The following is a 21,685-nucleotide window of genomic DNA, read 5'->3' as shown; positions in this document are numbered from 1 at the left end:
GTGCTGGAAACCACCTTTTTAAAATCCGTGACGCTGGCCTTTCTCTGTTATTGGCTAAGTGAAGGGGACTGTGCCCCATCTCCCCACCCCGCCAAGATAGCACCTGGGGCAGACAGATGCACGACGTCCTACTCGTGCCAGCTTTGAGCCGTGCCGACAACACAGCGGTCCCAGGATCCTCTCGTTCCGCTCCGTCAGAGCCGGGAGGAGGCGAGGTCGCTGCTCCGCACACTCGGCGCGACCACCAGGAGGTCACAATACATCCGAGAAGCAAAATGAGAGCATTTCCTTTCCGTCCACGGTGCCCTCTGCACAAAACCATCTGGGAACCGGCGGAGAGCTCAGGGAGCAAACTGTGGCTTGCGGGAGGACGGCAAGGCTCCTAGGGCTGGCAGGGCTGCCTTGAACGAGGGGAAGGAGGAAAAAAAAAAAAAGAGAGAAAGAAAACCCGCTCCGGACAGGCTGGGCGGGTCCCCCTGCACCGCAACGCACCTCAGCGAGCGGGGAACGGCTGCGAGACACGGAGGGTGCTGCCCGGCACGGTGCGGTGCGCTGCGGTGAGTGTGCGGGGCTGGGGGCAGCGGGCCCGGCGCTGGGAGCCGGAGGGGGAAATGAAGGAAACGGGGTTGCTCTGCACAGGAAGGGCGTTTTGCCTGTGTTGGTTTGGGGAGAAAAGCTGCTGAAAGAGGAGTGGCGTTTTGGTGGGGTTTCTCCTGTGTCTCTTCGTGGGGTAAGTCGCTTGTTGAAAGTGCTCTCCGTGCTCGCCCTGCAGGCATCAGGAAGGATCAGGCCCCTGGGCTGGTTTTCTCCGGGACGCAATGGGACAGCCCGGATCTCCGGGCTGGAGCGGCGGCCGACGGCTCTGGGGTTGCCTGCAGCAGGGCAGGGCTGTGAAACAGAGACCTCACGGCCACCTCTGCTTGGTGGAACCAGCAGAAGTGGGACCTCATGTTGTGGTGGTCTCTGGTGCGATCAGTTGGTGCAAGATGCAGCACTGCACTTTGTGATTGGTGTGACATGGCTTGAGAGTAATTCGTGTTACAGAACTTTTCTGCCTTTCATCTGAGGTACCATATTGCTCTCTGATGGGCACAGAGAGATGGAGCAGTGTTTTGTCTAAGCTGCTGTTCCTGTGCACAGGTATTTCTTTTGAAGATGTTTGGTTGGTATTTGTAGCTCTGATGGGAGCTGGTCAGATCAGGATACTGGAGGTTCTGGGCCATAAAACTGGCTCAAACAGCTTTCGCAGCCTCTACATCTTCAGCTTGCAGCGAAGGGAGCAACCTGCCACAGGATGAGGGGTAATGACTTTAAGTTGCACAAGGTGGATCAGGTTGGATATTATGAAAATGTTCTTGTCCGAGAGTGGTGAGGTACTGGCACAGTCTGACACAGGGAGTCACCATCCCTGGAAGATCTGAAGAAAAACAGAGATGTAGCACTGAGGGGCATGGTTAGTGGGTGCAGGGGGGGTGGGTCAGTAGTTGAATTAAATGGTCTTTGAGATTTTTCCCAACCTTGATGATTCTGTAATGCTACGGAGGAGTTGTCTTTAGAGCTGCCACATTAAATTCTTCAGAAAAGTAGGGTGTGTTACTGTTGGAGTCTGTTACATGGCCAAGCAAGATGAGCACTACTGTTGTCTTTAAGAGAACATTTCTATTAACGTGGTTTTAATGAGTGCTATAGGCCTAAACCATAGCCAGTGCATCCCCTTTGGGCACAGCTATTTGGTGTGAGCTGCCAAGTGAGGACTGGGCAGGGTGTGCTGGGACAGGATTACAAAAACACAGCTGCTTTTGTGAGGCTTTGAGTTTGCTTTGGTGGAGATAATAATGTTCTTGTACAGCTCTGACTGAAGTTACTCAGTTTACCTTCATAGATTAAAACAGAGTTTACCTTCATCTAGTTTTAAAACCTAGTGCTCCCAGTTCTCCTTAATACATTTGTAAGGGTTTTCTTTCTGTCCTTGGGGAAAAGCAGAGAATGAAAATTAGGCATGGAAATTGGAAAGCCTTGTTTTTAGCACAATAGATGCTTCATACTGCTCCCGTGTGAGAAAAATATGTTAAGTATGATTGCCACAGAAGTAGCAAGAGATCAGAGAGCCAATGTCAGTAGTAATGAAGCTCTGAGGACTCAACTCCCTGCTGGTGGATGATTCTGTGTTTGCTGCGTGACGGGGGTACGCATTTGGTGTTTGCATCAGCAGTGTGCACAAGGGAAGCTGGGTACCTGTGTCTGCCCAGGGAGCCATCCTTGTTTACATAGAGTTCAACAGCAACCCCTCCCTGCCTAACTGTCTTCCTCTTTTTGTTGCTCAGAGCATTACAATATATGAAGAAAAAACTTTTTTCCCCTTCCATACAAGTCAGACTGAAGAAGTCCGGTCAGAAGCAGAGGAGTTTTGCTCTTCCTGAGTGATTGCTTCAGGCCAAATGACAGCCAGTAACTCTGAACTCTGTGTCACACTCCCATTTCATGCTGTGTTGGTTGTCTCCATGACAGTAAGGGCTCCTGTGTGCCTCTGCAGCCTCTGAGGTACAGTCTGTGCTTGCAACCCTCCTTATGTGGCGATGAGTAACAGAGAGAGGAAATCTGACCCATGGAAACTGATGTTCAGCATGCTGATCTAGCTCATTTCTGAGTTTGTATTTTATGCAAAAACTGTGGTTTTCATAAGGACAATTTTAGTCAGGCTTCTGCAATAGCCTACTTGTTGAATGTTGGTTCAGTATCTTGGGGCTTGCCTGCAAAAAAAGTTCATTCAAATAGAGTGATATAAGGAAGCATGCTTACTGAGAGCTACTGGGGGAAAAAAGTACACCACAATATAAAAGTCAGCTCCCTGAGTGCACTGAGTGTATTAGCAAAAAGGGTGGTTTCGTTCTCAAGCTTTATTACTCCCTCCTTACACAACTGCATCCTTTCTTAAACAAGATTTCTCATGTCAGCTTTCAAGCTAAATTCAGCCCCTGTCAACAAGGTGAAAACTCAGAAAAGTATTGTTCTGGGAAGCATTGAGAAATTCTATGAACTCCACAAGGAGCCTGCTCAAGTCTCTCTGCTGCCCCATGCTGTCCTATGCTGCACTCCTTGCTCCACAGAATTGCAATTACAATCCATAGCAATAGTGCAATGGAGAAAAGAGCTGGGGGGGGGAAGCTTAGATCCCCTTTAAAGTAGGCTGTTGGTTGGGCCAGCTCCTTCTCTCCCATTGGCGATTATAATCCACTCATGCTGAGAAAAAGCAGTTTTGCTGCCAGAGCATGTACTTTCCATCCTGACACATAATTGCTGGGTGGAGGAGAGAGGTAGAGGCTGGCTGTGCAGCTGTAGGCAGGGAGGAAGCTTGGTCAGGAGTGCCATGTACCAGCCATGAAATCCAGGTTTAGCAGGGGTGCTCAGCTGTGTAAGCAAAACCTTCTGCCCATTCACCCCTCAGCAGGAGGAAGAAGAAAGGAGGCAGGTAGCCAAGATCTGAGCAGGCTGAGGGATGGAGAGCCAGCCCAGGAGTGCAGTTATGACAGGGTTCTTTTTTTAGCTTGTTTTGGTTTCCACACGTGTGGGTCATACAAGGCTGGCTGAGCTAGTCTTGAATGTGAGCCTTGGAGCTGGGCTCTTCTGGCCCCTTAGCATCATTTTCCTGCTCTTCTTCCTGTCCAGCAGCACTGCTCTCCTCAGCTTTTTTCTTCCCAGCAGAATTTCTTGCTGTACCCAACTGGCTTTGAGCCACTACAGGACCTGGCTTTGCAGGCCTTGAGGGCTAACAAACAACCACTGCAATATTACAGCATGGATTCAGCCCTTCTGGGGTTGGATTTCCTGGCTCAGCAGCCTCAGTAGTGTTGTGGTGCAGAGGTACAGGAAGTCAAGGCTGAGCCTGTTTGTCCAATTTGGTCTCAGAGTTCAAGATGGAAATGGAGAAGTGAGAATGCAGATGATCTGCTCAGAGCAGGTACATGGAAGAGGGAGAGTTGATCAACCCTGACCAAGAGCTGCCAATGTGAAGCAGTTCAGGACAGCAAGGGTGCATCAGCTCAACCCTAAGCCCTCCAAGGACCCAGCTCCAAAGCTCAGCACACAGACATGCTGCTGCTTTCATCAGGCTTTGGATCAGAGGTTTGAAGTGGCTGTGATGGCAGCTGGGTAGGAGGGAGATGCTGCCTGTCCCCTGGCTGCCTGCACACAGCTGGGTGACCTCTGCTTGTTGTGCAAATGGACCACTTCTGCTGGAGGACACTTCGTTTCCTGTTGCATCTAAAATTTCATAGATTCTCCTCCCAGAATGCAGTAGTTTAACTTGCGGTTCTACACTGTATCTTCCTGCACACTCAGAGTGTTTCCTGCATCTTCTCCTTCATTTTCTGTTTCTCACATTAGCTCTCTGAACCCAGCTCCCCTAGCAAGTATTTCTACCTTGCAAGCTGCTTAGAGCAGCTGGATGACTTTTCTGAAGCAGACCAATCCCAGACAGAGCCGTCCCAGCCCTTACACTTATGCAGCTGCTAATTCGACCCTAATCCATTCTAAAGGAGAGAGCTGGTCGGTGAGGATGGAGTCAGAGGAGGGAGGTTCTTGTCTGCCCATATATCTGCAACTCTGACAGACCCATCGTGCCATTCTCACCTTTTCTTGTGGGAGGAGTTTTAACTCTTTCCTGATCTCTTCAAAGCTGATTATTTCAGGTCTTGAGCTTCTGTAATCATTTTACTGGGTAAGGAGGGGGGAGTTAACTATTTTAATCAATTCCTAATTTAGTTAACTGCATTATGTACCCCTCTTCTGTCTGAACTTCCTCATTCATTCTCTTTGTGTTTTGCAGACTTCCTGGCTGTGCTTTAGCGGTGAGTGACTGAACAGAGTCTTCTCTGCACTGTGGTGATCACAGTAATGTGAAGTTTAATGAGCACCTGCAAAATCGTGTAGCAGGTAAGTGTTCCAGAGGTCATTCTTCTTTCCAGCATTCACATAATTTGGGAGAGTCTCCTAGCTCTTGCTAGGGGATCTTGCAGGAGAAATGCTGTAAAGGAAGTGGTGTGGTTGATCATTTAGTAAGCTAAGTGTTGTTTCCAGCAGTAAGGGTCAGACAAAGACTACCTGATGTAGCAGTACTGAGAAGGTTCCATTGATAAATGGCTTCAGTTTGGAAGTTCAGTGTTAAGAAGCTCTTGCTTCTGGCATTCAGTGTAAAATTCCTCTTATCTGGTTGTTTGGTATTGTAGGTGTCTAGTCAGAGGGGAAAGCAGGCAGGAACTAAGAGGTACATGCTTTGCTGATAGCTGCTACTGCTATGCAGGACAACCTGACAAAGATACTTTACCCATACAGGGTGAACTGTGGTTTTTTCCCCCCCCCCCCATCCTACAAGTGTCAAAGCTGGGGGGAAAGGCCTGCAATGCCTCCTGATGGTCAGAGAGAGGACAGACGTCAGAGACAGCTGGATTGAAGTGAAACAGCAGCTCTTACAAGGCAGCAATGCACAGTTTTACTGGTCCAGACTATGCTCGTATGAAAATCTCTGAGAAACCCGCAGAAAGCAGAACTGCTCAGTGAAATCCAGAAATCTGGTGGTACAACGTTGCAAGTGTGACTTGCGATACAGTAGTGGGAAGGGAGGGAACAGAGCTGGTGATAGCAACAGCCACCAGAGCAGCAGTCCTGGCTGCCACAATGTCCTGCTGCAGCTCTGAGTACCTGTTACTTCACGTAGTCCATGTGATTTAATTCCTTTTCTTATTTGTACTGGAGCTGTGTCTGTGTTGGGTGGTGTTCGTTCCCTTTTTCCCATCTCAGTTCAGACAGCTGCTCTGCTCTAGCAAAGCTCAGTTCACAGCATTCCCTGGCTAGCTTCTTGAACCAGCCTGGATCAAAGCTGTGAGAACTGGCTCATTGCCACTGCCTGTGTGTAAATGAGTTTTTTTCTCTTTTTCTTTTCCCTCCACCACGTTTCATTATTATTCCTCTTCCTAAGGCAGGTTTTTCTGGCTGATCCAGCATGTTATTTATATCAGCGATATGTGCTTCAGGGCAGAGATGCTTTTTCAGCATTTACATGGCAAATATCTGATGCACCCCACTGCCATGCATGTGGCTTAGGAAAACCAACCATGGTGTTGGCAAGGATGAAACCTACCGAGGCCAACTGTTGCAGACTTTAAGCCCTTTTAGGCACAGTTTCTGATTCATATGGTTACTTCAGTTGCCTGGCAAAAGAAAATGTACTGTTCCTTCATTTTCAAAACCAGAGGGAAGAGCAGAGAAGGTGTTGGAGTCAGAGTAGGAAAGTGATATGTTAGTTCTAAGGAGTCAGTTGAGCCACCTGTGTGACTATTTGCTGCATCTTTCTCTGGGTTCACCCAAGGGACGGTGGGTGCCATCAACTGAAAAGACGCAGTCTGCTGCCAAAAACAAATGAAAACAATGAAACTCAACTTCAGAGTGCCTTGCTTTCATTTCTTCTGAATTGCAGAGGATTTGGTGATGCTCAGAGAGAACGTGATTATGAGTGAGAGCAAAAGATTCCCACACTGTCTTCAGGAAGAGAAGTAACTCCTTAAGACAAGATAGGATCTATATGTGCCAGAACCCCATGCAGGGCTTACACCTTTCTTTGGAGAATGCACACAGTGATAAGCAGAAATTCCTACAGATAGAGGTAGTTAAGCCCTAGTCTAGACTGTCTTGTGATGCAGAGATGAAGATTTGCTGGAAGCTTTTCAGAGTAAAACAAACTTGCCAAAAACCATCCAAGTAGCGTAGGCGGTGAGTGTAGGCAGGAGAGACTGTATTGCTTTTTCAGAACTCTTTTATCTCTATTTTTCTATTCCTAAGCTCTTGGAGAATGTTGATAAATACTAGAAGTGGAGCTAGGGAGATGCTCTCAAGCATAAACTGAGACACTTAATCTGCATGATACAGGCATGTGTTCGTGTTTATATCTGGATTCAAAATGCTTAGCTCCTAAATCATTTGCCCCCAAATGTTCAGGTACCTGACTGCCACCGGTTTCAGATGGGAGTTAAATTTCTAACTGTCTCTGGAGATTTAGCAACAAAATACCTCAGGACTGTTAAATGTGAGAAAGAGCACTTGGATTTTCTGTACTCCTGAGCTGCAGATGACAAGCCACTCGTGATAATCAGAGAAGACTTTTGTCTTCTCCCAGGCTAGGAGGGGCAAGGATTGAGATAGGTCTCTGTATTTCGGGTAGCTGTAATCAATCAGCCAATCCTCCCTTACTATGACACACCACGACGTAAGTTACTTGGTAATTCAGATAACTTAAGGACATAGAGCTCTGCTACAGTCCTACCTGGACAGCCAGCTCTGCTCAAATTAAGCATCAAGGCCACACTCCTTTGCAGCCAAATACAAAAGCCAATATGAAGGTGCTAGGATAGCATCTCACTGATGTCCATCTCAGCTCGTTGAGCCAAAGCTGCTTGATGCTGTTGGAATGAGCACAGATTATGATCTCAGGTTCTGAAGGAGTCACGAGACGAAATGTCAACTGAAAAGGATGTATCTGTGTTGAAAGTCATCCCCAGCATGTGTTCTTGGCTCAGCCCTGTGTTTGCTGTTAGTCCTAGATGCTTTCAGTCTCACATGCAGGGCTGGAAGCTCTTTGCTCCAAAGCTAAGCTCTGCTGCAGCAGAGGGGATTTTTTGTGCCCATGATAAGAGGCCCCACAGCTATGACTCACAGTTCCCATTACGTTATAAGTCAGTCTTTAAGTGTGCGGAGAGCCTTTCCCTTGGCTTTCAAACAAAGTTATCCTTTGTTGTGCTTATGTTATAAAGGAAGCAAACATCTGTGTTCGCCCCACACATCCCAAATGAAAACCACGTGGCTTCACAGCCCTCACATGTTTGGTACTTTTGCTAACAGCACTGCATGTTGCATCACTCCTATCCCGTTAAATCTTTCCAGAGTTTTTCTTCCCAGCAATCACTTTACAAACTGTTCAGGGAAGGAAAAAGCTGAAAGGTCTTTTGTTGGTAAGCAGAGGGGACTGAGCAAAGAGCACATAAAAATTATTGCATACAGTTGCAAGTAGCAATAGTCTAGTTTCTGAGTCACTCCCTCGGGTGGAAATGACTCTGAGCTAGTGGAAGCATAGTACAAAGGTGGGATGAATTGTTTTCTTATAAGAGTTATTTTTCTCTTGTTTTGTTTGTTTGTGTGTTTTAATTCAAACTGTTTTTGAAAAGCAGGGATAGCCAGCAGTACTTTGCAGCCAACATATTTGTGTGTGTACGTATCTCTTGGCAGTTTTTAGATTTATGACTCGCAAGCCAAGAATGGGCTTATTAATTCCCAGAGTATTTGTGTTGTTTCTGCTGTTCATTTCTAGAGCCACTGTGTAATGAAGTTAGAGAGCCTGATTCTTCCTGCAGATGCTGGCATGAAATGCAGACTGCCTCTGCTTAGACTGGGAAGTTATCCTAGAGAAAGTAGTTGTGTGAGTAGCAAATTTCCTAGTGAGAACAGAGGAAGCCTTGCAGTAAAAGTGCTCTTTACTGCTCTCTTCTTCTTCCACGCTCCACCCATTCCTGCAGAGGCTTTCATGGTTTGGTGTTTCTGCTTAATTTAAAGAACTATATTGTATTTTATTAAAAAGCTGGTATTTCAGGCACTCAAAAAAAGCATTGTTTTTCATTTCTGTGGTGATGTACTTGCTACAATAGTCAGCTTTAAAATATTGTCCCTACCCAACTGTTTGAATACAAGCAGCTGTAACTAGTTATCAAAACAATAGTCCAATATTACAAAGACCATCAATCTCAGCATTTCTGAGTCCTATTTAAGCCCTATTTATTCTTGGGCCTGTTGATCTCCTGATGTGACTGTTACTTTGTCACTGAGTCAAGACTGTGATGGAGATCTCAGATCAAGTGAATACCCAGCCTACAATGGCAATTTATTTTGACTGATTTTGATTCAGCCTCTCAACATGGAGGTAATTCAAAGCATGTGCTTTCTACTAACTGTAATATATGAATGCTCAGTGTTACATGACTGAAATGGGGCCTCATACTGTCACATGTAAAACAAGCATTCTGCAAGTTGTGTCTGAGCTGTGACTACATACACATGCACACTTCTGAGATGTGCTGGAGTGGTGTATCCCTGCTGGGAAACCGGCTTTCTAGTAATGTTTCCTCCAACTCTCTGCATACTGAAGCATTCGTATAATTGAATGTTTAATATGCAGTTAAGTCAGATATATAGGGATGGAGGCAATATGTTTGCCATAGGATAAGGAGAGTCAAAGTAACTGCTGCTTGATTTAATGACACTGCCTAAGTTTTTTTCACCTTCTTGGGAATTAACTGGGAGGAAGAAAAGGCAGGTTTAAATAAATACCCCTTTTTGTGTTCACACCAGCTTTCCATGAGGTGACTGTCCCCTATGAATCAATGAGCCTTGGCTGCCCACACATGCAAGGGTGACCAAGGGTGCAACAGCCAGAGCAGGTCCCATTGTGAGCACAGTGGAGGCCATACAGCATGTGTGCAGTGACATTGCTCCTTACGTTGTGGTTGATGTTACTGGGCTTTTGGTAGAGCAGTGGGGTGTCATTGTCATTTGTGTCCATCTGTACTGGTGAAAGATTGTGCAAGGGAACAACCTGGCTCCCATCACAGTTGGTTTGAGGAGGTGGAAGCTGGTGAGGCTGGTAAGCCAAGGTTGTTTTTTTTTTTTTTTATGTGTTAGTGTGCATCTTTTCTCCTCTGAAAAACACAAAAGTTTAGTCTACTCCCATTGTTTTCCTCTCAGTTAACAAGACAAAATTTATTCAGTTTAAAAAGCCAAGCTGTTCCTGGCCAGGATCCTACCATAACAGCTAACTGTGTGGGTGGGAGCCACATACACACTTCCTACCTTTCCCCTCACGCATCTCACAGCGAGCAGTGTGTTGCAGTTTGTGAAAACCCTTCCTGGCCATAGCAGGAGGAGCTGAGGCAGTGCACAGGCAGCCCTCGCTCACACTGCTTGCTGGTGAGAGCTGAGCTGGCCTGCAGAGTCAAATAGCAAAAGGATGTTGAGGCAGGGTGTTGAAAAACATACTCCTCATGCTATCAGTTTTATCTCCTGATCTCCATGGGCATTCCCTCTTGTGTCCAGCCTTACATAGAAGGAGTGAGTGCTTTGAGGGCATGATGTGGCTCTGTGCTAATTTAGCAACTATCACAGCTGTCCTTGACAGTGGCTGCTAGCTGCTGGTGATAGAAGAGAGGCCAGAGTCATGTTCTTTCTGTGAATACAGGAATGATGTGCTGCTGAAATGCTGAGATAGATGAAACTGAAAATCAAGTACCATATCTCTTTAGGTTTTGGAAAAGAGTATCAGAAGGCAAATAACTGTGTATGCCAGAAAGGGAACTCTTTGTACTATCCAGGTTTTAGGGGCAGGAGAATAGAGGTTGTGGGATATTATGACAACATCTTACAAATGCATATTTGTGCAGAGAAAGCTAAGCAGGAGGGAAGAGCCTCTAATCTTAAGTGCTTCTGCAAGAAGAAAAGAAATAGTTTATTCTACTTTAACTCACAGTTTTCTCTGGAAAGTTAGAGATTCAAACTGCAGTAAAGAGGAGTTTATGAGACATGAGGAAAAGCTTCCTGATGGCAAAGATAATGAATGACTGGAAGACATGCAAGAGGCTCCTCATCTGCTTCAGAGCAACTTGGGCACTCCTCTGCTTGGAATGGTGCTAGCAAAGTCACTGCTTGCTGGGGGCTTTGTGGGTCCTTTCTGTGCAGCCCGTTATGTAATAAATCTACTGGTCCTGAGGCCAATACAGGCTACACAGTAGTGTTTGCCTCCAGAGCAATGTCAGTGCAGCTCACGTGTTATCCACTCCAAATCTCACCATCTTTGGGAAGGGAGGGCTCCCTAGTCCCGTACACAGGATGAGCATCAGCATTTCCTTGGAAATAATTGATCTGGTGACCTCACAGGAAAATATTGCTTCCGAATGTCCACAGCAGACCTGTTGGGCAGGATGTCCGACTGGAGCTGTGCAACTGACCCCACTGGCACCACAACAGGCCTGGGACAGGATGTTCACGGATGTTGAGAAGGCTGATGTTCTCAATCAAGCAGCAAAACAATGGTTTTTGGACAAGCAGCCTTATCCAACTGCTGTCCTGTGGCCTTGAAGCTAACCTGGAATGGGGCTTCCTAAACATTTTTGGGAAGACAGTCACGTTGTTGTATGTATCTTGTGCAGTCCTGAGCAGGCCAGATGGCTAGGTCTACTTTTAGGCATGGTCTCGCCATCGAGACCTCTACACCTCATGCATTGGTGCATTCAGTCCTTTCCGCTGATTGCTTCGGTAGAGTGGCAAAGACAAAACCTGTCTCTACCAGTCCACACTCACCCAGCTGTGACAGTAACTCATTTCATGAATGTTCCATGCACTGCTCATAAGCTTTATCTCCAGAGGGTGAAACAACAGCACAAGTTTGTGCTATTCAAACTCTGTGTTGCTTTTTGTGTCTTTGTCTTTTTCTGGCTGGGCTGCATGTGCTGCAGGAATGTGTTGCATGCAAGAGAAGGAAAGGCAGGAGCCTTTGCCAGTGCTCCATCTAGAGTCAGGCTGTGCTGGCTCCTGTCAAAGCAGTGTGTAGAAGCTCACAATGGAGCAGAAAGTAGAGTACCTCCATTGCTGTATACCGGTCTGGGGACATTTTCTCATTGCAGCAGTGGGGTCTGGGCAGGCGGCAGCCATCTCGAGGATTCCTGTCTGAGCCCCTAGGCTCTTGCTGTCTATGCAGGAGCTATCCCCACTTGAAAACTAGACATGATTTCATGTGTTTAATACTTATGCAGCCAGGTAGGAAATGTAGACTGGTGCAATTTGTCCTTGGTCACCTTAAGGCTTTGTGTCAGCTTCTGTGTGTTTACCTCAGCTGCAGGGCTGCTCCAACCTCCCCCAGGGTCCACTGCCTTGCCAACCACACTTGGCTGACTCCAGTGGACCTGGAAACTCTTGTTTCAAGATAAAATGCTTGGGTGTGATGCCTCCCATGAGCAACTCTGCCTGCAGTGTCCATCCCATCAGGTAACCTTCAGGCCCCAACAAATGCAGTGCTGGCATAGGAGGCCTCACTTGATTCTGGTCTGAAATTCTTCACCATAATGGCACTCATCTTCTGCCCACCCCAGAAACGATTCTTCAGTAAAAATGGTCTCAAGAACTAGGCAGGTTTGACTGAAGTCCTGTCAATACCAATTCCTCAGTTCCCAAGAAAGCTCAGGTCAAAGCTGAAGAGCACCATGTTGACATGAAAGCAGCCAAATGATGAGTGTGGCAGCCTCCAGGGCTGGGAAAGAAACTAAAACTTAAATTACTCCTGCCCCTCCTGAATTTGGAAGAAGGCTTTTAGGGGAAGTTTGTCATCAGACTGTAAGGGTACTGATGTGTGCTCTGTTATTAAGTGTGTACAAATAAAATCACACCCTGAATTATTTTGTTGTTGTTCTTCTCAGCACAAAACAAGCAAAATTTGAGCAACAAATTCTCAGCAGCTAATGGCAAAGACCGCTCCAATACCTTTACAGTTCCCCTCTCTAGAAGTACATTTGCCTTTTTCCATGAATATCGATTCAGCAAGTCTATCCCTGAAGCTTGTTCTGTGAGCTGGAAGAAAAACTGCCTCCACTATCTGTACTGAGTCAGAAAAGGTCTTTTGATTGCTCTGTAAATATTGATAGGGAGATGGTAGGGAAACAGCAGTGTCAGTGGTGTGAGGTTGACTAATTAAAGTGCATCTTTCCAAGTTTTTGTCAGGAACAATAATACTGCTGTGCATCTCTACAGTTTCCATTTCTCTTTCAATTTATATGCTTCTTGCAGTTCAGAGCTTGAAGTCCTCAAGTAACAAGTCCTTGAACTAAGAGGAAACTTAATTTCTCTCTCAAGTATATACCTGCAGAGGCAGCAAACTGGAGAAGAGCATAGTGCATCCCAAAGGGCTTTCAGCAAACTTAATTCTGGAATATTTTTTATACTGAAAGTGTTCATTTTTATCTTGACTAGGTGTTCATAAATAGAGCGCAAGCATTTTCAGGCCAAACGACAATTTGTTTTCTATTGCAGCAGGAAGGGAATCGTGGGGCACCCAAAAACTCAGCAATGAGGAAGTATGGCTGGGCAGGCCTGAAACCTTCGAGTGTGGAATTTGTTTCTTCCCAGCAAGAAAGTCCAAGAGTAGGTTGGTGTCTGTTCTGCCTATGTCTCTCTGTGGTCAAAACATGCAGCAGAGTCCTTTGTAGACCTCAAGGACCTTGTGAAAAATTATATTTGTTTCCCTGAAAACCCTGGTTTCAAAAACTTGTCACCTTTTGAAAAAAACAGCTCCTATCCAGGTGTAGTTACTATCACTTTTTCAAATAGCTGCTTTTCTTGCTACCTATCAAAGTGAAACACAATGTGGAGCCACATATAAACTGCCTTTTGTGTCAGCCAAATTGCAGGAGGTAATTGAGTATGTCATAAATGATGTCTCAGAGTACTTCAGTGCATTACTGAACCACATTCAGTAGCATGACTTGGGTTTTTCTAATTCAAGAATCAAAGCTTCAGCTTGCTCCTATCTGCCTTATTGCTGAGCACCAGACAGAGCATGTTTTGCTTCCCATGATTCAAAATTTAAGGGGAAAATAATTCTGAGAGAAAATATAGCAGTATAAGAAGCCTTTGGGGAAAGAAAGGAGCCATTAATGAAGGAGAAATATTCTCCATGTCTTCAGAGAAGATGGCAGTGTTGCCGTTCCCTTCCCTCTCAGGCTTCCTGCATCATTCAGGACCTGCTGTGGGGCTGATTGTGATGCTCTAGCAAAGAGGCTCCTTCAGGCTTGTAAGGATGAGATGTGACTTCCACAGGAGCTGAGCAGGGAGAGCCACAGGTGCTCCTGGGGAAGACTTTGAACATACAATCTGCTGTTGGATGTTGCTGATGGTTGTTTTTAATGGCAACAGAACTATCAGCTGCTTTTATCTCCCTGAGTCCTCATTCCCATCTGGAGCAGGGATGGTACCTGCCCCCTCACTTCTCAGGCCTGTTTGGAGATATCATTAACCTTAGCATCCACCAAGTGCCAGTCACTGAAGCAATAAGTGCCAAAAAAATGCCCAGGAGGAAACCAATCACTGTGGGGTTGGAAGTGGGTTTGGAGGGACCTTTGGAGCCCTGGGACTACGGCAAGAGAGAGTGCAGAAGGTTGCGAGATGTTAGCCTGTTGCAGAGTATGGACAACGACTGTGATTTGAATGGAAAAAGAATGGTGTGCCCAGAAAATTGGAAAAGGTGCTTTGGGAACTTGCCTTCTTAAAACCTCATGAATACTTTTATTTTGTTTTTCATGCATGAAATGTTGCTAAATTTGATGTGTAGATGAAACAATGGTGTTTCTTTTTGTTAGTCTCCAGCTTGGAAACATTTGGACTCCCTCTCTCTTCCTCGCACAAAACTGTCTCATCCAGAGCAGGCATAAATATTTTTATCAAGCTTAAATTGCTTGGACTGAAGTTGAAAGCAAGTGAAGAGAGCAGCTTTTGTTATATGTGGAGGACTGGACCGCCCTAGCAGGCAGTGCTACTGGTTTCACCTGTATGAATTAGTCTTCCCATGTTAGCCAGGAAAGCTGTCTCTGATGAGATGTGGGAATGCTCTGCCTGTGCCACTCTTAGAGCTGACAAGGGCAGGTTCCACTGACCTTGGTTGCTGAGCATCATTAACCTTCAGCCCGAACTGGACTTCACGTTAGCCTTCATTTTCCAGTGTAAACTGCTATAGCAGTTTTGATCAGAACTTCCTCAGTTTTGAGGCTGAAAACAGGTGTCTCTTGCAAAGTCATGCTATCCTGAAGATGTTCTCATTTCCAGTTTTCATCCTGATTTGCCTCCAGATGTTGATGCCTGTGCAGCTTACTCAGGAATGATGCAGTGTACATGCTTCCTATTCTAGTCTTGCAAAATCAGCGGAGATATTCTAGACTTTTCAGTGCAATACAAAATGAATTCAATCGAGATGGCCAGCACTGGGCTGAAGAACTGCTGGGCTGGTTCCATCTGCTTTCCAGGTAGCCTTTGGAAGTAGTGTGGCCATGTCCAGCTGGGCATGAGAGAGTTTTGAAGGGTGCAAGAACATGAAAACAAAGCCAGCTTCTTTCAGCCATACACACTCGAGAAGTATTACAGTAACATAAAACATCTAAACAGGATTCAGGCAAGGCAAAGGAGCGATGTTGTACTGGTCAAGACTGCTGCAATGGCTCCTTGCTTCTGGCTGTGTTATTTTTAAGCTTGGAAAGCTCATATAGCCTGCAAGTGCACAGCACTAAGGAAGGGATCTCACCAGGGCTTCCTGCCCTGCCCCAGCAACCCGATAAAGCCTTTTGCAATGCAGGGTGAGTCCAGTTTATTTTTAAAATGTGGCCAGACATGGAGCTCACAGAATAACTGGAACATCCAGCTTTGGGCATTAATTCAGCTTTAATTCGTTGTCTGATGATTTGAAGAGTTAATATAAATGTAAAAGGGACAAGAAAGGCCAGCAAACTATCTTCAATGCAAAGTCTGTGTAAGGGTGTGCATCTGTGTACGTACAGAGGATCTAAAAAAAGGATTGTTAGTAAATGTTACACTGGGAGGGGCACTTCACATTATCCTGTGCACCGTGTGAATTTTCTTTCTGCTTGGACAATGCTACTCAACCCTCCTTTGCCTTGTTATTTGAGTCCCAGCGCTCTTATAAGCAAAGATAATCACATGCCAGAGGATGCAGTCCTGATGCATAGTGAGTGCTCACAGTAAGGGCACTTAGGTTTCTGCCACTAAGCCCTGAAGTTTGTTATGCACTAACAATAACAAAGCCCACTGGAATAGATCTGAGTTTGTTGCATGCTCTGTGAAGACATGAATGAGACTGTCAGAGATGTTCTCCTCCTTGCCTAGGGTCTGGGACAGCAGGATTAATAGTGATTAATAACAAACACCAAAAGTAAACAACCTGATACTTTTAAAACCACTGCGTTAAAGGAAATCCTTTCCAGTTTAAAAATGTTTTTCCACGTACCACAGTCATGAGGCGTTTTGGGGGCTGGGAGGATTTGCCACAGGCTGATCCTAACTCTGTCTGTAGATCCTGCTTGGGAAAACAAAACCATGCTGGCTTGTTCCCACCCAGGTGCACACAACCAGCACTGGTAGTGAAGATTGCTGTGACTCAACTGGCTGTGTGGATCCCCAGATGTGATTCATATGGAAGGTAGCCAGAATAGCTTGCCTATGCCACTGCCACATCTGCCTTTCTTCAACTCTAGCCTTATGGTGAGGGCAAGTAATAATCATCTCCAGCCCTGTTTTTTTTAATATCTGGGGAGGTCCTGCCACAGTACCCCAGCAGATTTGCAGTGGTTTGACAGTAGTGAATGGCTTCATCAATGTGTTTTTAAAAGCTGATATAATGAGAAGGATCCTTTCATCCTTACCATCCACAAATAAAGTTTGATAAAGTCTCTTTGAGAAGCTTAGTTTCTAACCTGTAGAAACAGGAATGGGCTTAGGAACCCAAGCACTTTGTATAGGGTTAGAAAGGATGCTGTATCTTTTATTCACGAGGGGATTTTTAACTTTTTCTTCCTGAGAGAATATACCCTGAATCATGGGTCATTCTGCCTTTTTTCTCTTTCAGTGAAGGAACTGCCATGCCTGTGGGAATCTTCCGAGTGTGCCTAGTGGTAATTACAGCTATTGTCAACCACCCACTCCTCTTCCCTAAAGAGAATGGCACTATCCTCGAAAATACAGAGGAAATCATCCAGAAGATGAAGGAGCGGGAAGAGATCCTTCGGCTAGAGAAGTTGCGCTTGGAACGGGAAATTGAAGGTCAGGAAGCTGCACAGAAGGTTCTGGAAAAAGCAGCAAAAGTAGTGGAGGATGTCAAAGAGGAAAAGGTCCAATGGGATATGTGGACTGCTCTTTCCATGGTCATTTTCCTATTGATCGAGCTCTGGAGGCAGGATTTCCAGGAGGGGAATTGGCAGGACACGGGAGCAGACGAGGATGACATGGCTGTCCTGGGGAAAGCATTTAAAGGGGTGGCCTTCCCTGACAAGGCCATCTTAGCCAGCTTCTATGAGAAGCGTATCCTGGGTACCACTGGAGACATGGCCAGGATGCGGGAGATGGTGGAAGGCTTCGCAGATGACCTGCTGGAGGCCTTGAGGAGTGTTTGTAACCGGGATGCTGACATGGAAGTGGAGGACTGCATGGGTGTGGGGAGCATGTATGAGAATTGGAGAGTGCGTAAACCTTTTGTCTGCGATCTGATTGTGCCTTTTGCACCCCCAGAGCCATATTGTTTCCGATCTCAGATATGGTGCTCTGGCGATTCTTTTCCCCCAGATGAACAAGGATATGGCACTATCAAGGTATGCAGGGCAGATGAGGATGAGATAGGTTGCATCTGTGACAAGACTAAACTGGGAGAAGATATGCTGTGCCTCCTCCATAGCCAAGGTAATGCTACCAGACTCAGCAGTGAAATGGAAGACCTCCTGTGCTTCAAAAATACGCAATATCTTGATGCTGACCAAGTCATGAAGTGGTTCCAGATTGCAGTCACCAAGGCCTGGAACAAAATTTCACACAAGTATGAATTTGACCTGTCTTTTAGCCTCTTGGACTCCCCAGGAGCCCTGAAGATAAAATTTAAATCGGGGAAATCAGTTGCCTTCAACCTCACCCCTGTGGTGCAGTACGAGAACTCTGATGTTTACTTCATCTCTCATTTCCCTCGGAACTGCCTGGCAGCAGACCTCCCCTCCAGCACTCACTGGTTTCTCACCTTTGCAGTGTATGAGAGGAGGTTCATCCAGATGATCTCCAAAATGCTGCCTGCCAATGCCTGCCATGTCAGCTGCCTTCAGATCCTCTCCTTCCTCCATGGGAAGCAGTGCAGCCTCACAGGTCCAAGTGGGCTCACCAACTACCACCTGAAGACAGTGTTGCTGCATCTGCTGCAGACACGTCCAAATCAAGACTGGGCCCCAGAGAAGTTGGAGGCCCGTCTACAGGACATGCTGAAATTCCTGGAGAAATGTCTGCAGGAGAAGAAGCTCTACCACTTCTTCATTGGCAATGGGAAGGTACCAGCTGAGCTGGGCTTCCCCATCATATTCCAGAGGGCTGAGCCCCTCAACCTTTTCCGTCCCTTTGTTCTACACAGGGATGTTTACAGAAAGACAGTTGACACATTCCATGAGATGCTCAGGAACACATCTGCACTGATAAGTGAGTACATGGTGCACATTCCCCATGTCCACACCAATGGGATCCAAAAGGAATCTGTTTAACCAAAGCCAGCAGGAATACACTTGTTCCTCTAAGCACAAATCCAGAGTGCAGCTTTCCAAAGCCTTATGGAAACAACTGACTTTGCCATTGCAGTTTGTTGTCTGCAGCTGAACCATGTCTGTGTCATGGTTTCTGCAATAAGGAAGAAGGGATGGGGGCAGAACAGAGAGAAACTGGAAGAGATGCTATAAAAGTAGGTTTCTGCTCCACAGTTGGGCTGGCAGGGTTTTATGCAGCTAAGAATATATTTTTCTACTGTGCCTCAGTCATGCTACAGTGGTGATGAGCAATGAACATGGCTAATTTATTCTGGTGCCTTCAAAGCGGTGGCGGTCTGCTTGCAGACAGGACAGTGGGAGCTGTGAGACCTATGGGAGGTGCAACATGAGCCTCGGCTGAGAAGGGGAGTCACTACTCAGGTCACGCACAGTTCTAGACTGGATGGAGATCTTAAGCCCAGCACAGCTCTTTAATTGAAAGGGAACAGTGGGTTTAAAAAGTGCATTTTGATAGGACTTGCAGCACTAATTTAAACAGTCCTGTCCATCAAAAACACTCCTGTGCTCCAGATATTTTTTCCCTTGGAGGAATATAACGGAGCAGTCCGCAGGATCAGTGTCTTGAGACCATTTCATTTTCCATTTTCTTCAAAGTAGCACAATGAGTGGATTTTATTCTTGGCTGTTTTCCATGGATGAATGGCCAGGAGCCTTATTTACATCATTTAAGAGAGAAATGCTGTTACTGGGTTCTGGCTTTTGGTTTATTTGTTTGCTTTCCTTATCTCCAGGCAGCAAGTCTGAAAACTAGCAAAGAGAAATGATTGCTGCAGGGTTTGCTTTTACTAAAGAGGAAACTCCTCAAAATTATTCTGTAATAAGCCTGATCTCAGGAGTCTGATACCAGGAGGAAACTCACTATCCAAATGAGAGAGCATAGCTCTCAGCGTGGTTTTAGTGAGGCCAGGACAGCAAGATGGCTCTGAATTAGGAGGAGAGTTGCAGGAGGTGTACATGAGGCAGTGTGGCACTGCTCTCTGCAGCTCTCTTGTGGTGTGTCATTCCTTTCTGCTGCCAGGTACCCAAGTAAAAGCTGCCTGTTTTTTGACTCATTATCAGGTCTCCTCAGTCCATCTCAAGGCTGCTACTTTGATGATGTTTACTCTTGGGAACCACAGGTAGCAAACTATAAATTTTTGTATTCTCTCTCCTTTTTTCCTTGTACAAACCATTTCTCCACTTCCTTCATGTCCGCTTGTGTCTGTACCCCCACCACTGAGGGACATTTTCTACACCAATGCAAAGCAAACTGCAACAATCATTTCCAGAGGCCTGCAGGGAGGTCGTGCTCAAGTAGTTGTGGTCTGAGTTACTTCTAAAATTGTCCTTAGCCAAGTGAGAGAGAAATGAGTATTTCTATGTCGTTTCCTGTCAGGCATCTAAATTTAGCCTATCCAAAGAACAGAAACAAATTTGTGACCCAGGTCTCTGAGGAAATGACACACAGGGTTGGAAAATAACTTTTATGTAAGGTTGAGCAAGGGAAGGTTGAGTAGAAAAGTCTATTTAACAGGATAATCAAACTTCTCTCTTGAAATGGAGGAACAAGGCTGTGTAACACCAGCCCTACAAGCATGTAAACAGGCCAAATCTTGCCTTTGCACACTTCAGAGCACTGCTGCTTAGACTCAAAAGGAACCTAAACTGATAGGTGCACTGAATCTTTTGTCCTTCATTTTCTGCATGTGTGTGCATGTTTGCTTTTAAACTCAAACTCACCCTGAAGTGTTCCCATGGGGTTGCTTGAACCCAGGCTGGAGCTGAGCCAAGGTATTTATGGATTTGACTACCTTGGAAGCAAATTCCTGGGCACAATTTGCCTATGCGTATGCAATATACTCATTTTGCCCCGAGCATCTTTTATGAGACTTGGTCTGTGCATTCAGGCTACAAGGAAATGAGCTGTGCTACAATAAGTCTCAGGGCAGAGGTCTTTGCCAGCCATATATTAATATGTATACTAAAGTTAGATACTTGTTCCATCTGGAGAGATGTGGGCAAACAGTATTTCTCTTGAGCAGACCTTTGTAGTGCTACACTGTGAAAAACATAATTTCCTGGACTGCCTCGTTTCTCTGTATTAAATCTTTTGCACACCAGGTACAAGGCCTCTCAGTAAAAGGCCAAACTCAGATTTCATTAAAGAGATTTATTATGAGACAGTTCGGGTCCATCAGCTGTCAGCCAGTAAAGTGTCCTAAGATCTTTTAGTGCCACCCACATTTAGTGCTGCCTTGACTGACATCTTGCTGGGCATCCATAGGAAGCAGCTTTAAAGGAAGAGGGTGGAGGTGAGGTTTTGTGATTTTAAGTGAGTAATGTTCTTTTAAAACAGTGTAAAGCACGAGTAACGAATGCACATCTCTAGTAATAGCCTGATCTCCATGAGAGATCCTAAGGAAGAATAAACAGACCTCTTTCTTGCATCTCAGTGCTGTTCTTACTATTTACTGACCAGAAAAATTACGCAACTGAATTCCTACTGCCTCTTCTGGTTTCCAGCCACTCCCTACACCCTCAACTTGTGGTTTTAATACTTTATTATAGGTTCTGTCAAAGCAATGGAATTAGTAGTGCCTTGATAACAACCACTGATGTACAACATAGCCTCAGGAGCCGTTCACCTTTAGGAAATGTCTTGGTCTTAGTTATTGTTGCTGTTCAGGAGGCCAGTGTCCTCTAAGGGGAGCTGTTAGTTCACTCTTTATTACGTGCCAACCACAGAATATGACTTCATCCCTCTCTAGTTTGCTCTGCATACAGGTCTTACAGGCGTATAAAGATGGATTTCAGCAAAGGAAACCAAAACTTATTCATTATTCAAGTAAAAGGATTTGGTGTTTGTTTGCCATATGTTTTTAATGCAAAGCCTTTGCAATGTTTTCTCAGTGGTGAAGAAATGAGAATTTACTCACTTCTAACAGCTTAGCTGCTGGTCACTGAGTTCTTCTCATAGGATCCCATATGATAAATGGCTTTATTTATTAACTGTCTTTTTTGTAGGATTTTTCTTCCTGGGTGTAGTTCAGAAGTACAATTGTAGTATGAATAGCCATCTTGGCAATGCAGATGAGATGGGTAATAATATCATAACTTTCCACCTGAATTCTTCCTTGATTCATGACGCTGTATTCAAACCGCTGCTTTTATAGCAGGACACTGTTAAATTTGTATAGATCTTCTCTTGCAGCTTTATTTATAATAAAGGAATTCTTGTACAAAACCTAAGTAAGTGTGGCCTGTTTTATTTC

At 45.5% G+C, this 21,685-nt stretch overlaps 1 protein-coding gene across 6 annotated transcripts; it reads left to right on the top strand.

Annotated features, from left to right (window-relative positions):
• Positions 1–387: 387 nt before the first annotated feature.
• On the top strand, positions 388–21,646 carry LOC122175855 (inositol 1,4,5-trisphosphate receptor interacting protein). 6 transcript variants are annotated; one of them, XM_042863882.1, is made up of 4 exons: positions 388–557; positions 4,826–4,847; positions 13,117–13,228; positions 16,712–21,646. In XM_042863882.1, the coding sequence occupies exon 4, from the start codon at positions 16,725–16,727 to the stop codon at positions 18,372–18,374; it is 1,650 nt and encodes a 549-aa protein (XP_042719816.1). In that variant the 5' UTR covers positions 388–557; positions 4,826–4,847; positions 13,117–13,228; positions 16,712–16,724; the 3' UTR covers positions 18,375–21,646. The 6 variants fall into 6 exon arrangements, with proteins under 6 accessions (XP_042719816.1, XP_042719812.1, XP_042719810.1 ...); XM_042863878.1 differs by having other exon boundaries at positions 482–557; positions 4,826–4,932; positions 13,114–13,228; XM_042863876.1 differs by lacking the exon at positions 13,117–13,228 and having other exon boundaries at positions 482–557; positions 4,826–4,932.
• Positions 21,647–21,685: the final 39 nt, after the last annotated feature.

This window comes from Lagopus leucura, unplaced genomic scaffold (genome assembly GCF_019238085.1).
Source record: "Lagopus leucura isolate 7727_CA_CO unplaced genomic scaffold, USGS_WTPT01 Super-Scaffold_741, whole genome shotgun sequence".
Taxonomy (NCBI): domain Eukaryota; kingdom Metazoa; phylum Chordata; class Aves; order Galliformes; family Phasianidae; genus Lagopus; species Lagopus leucura.
This window is presented reverse-complemented; position numbering and strand designations above follow the sequence as displayed.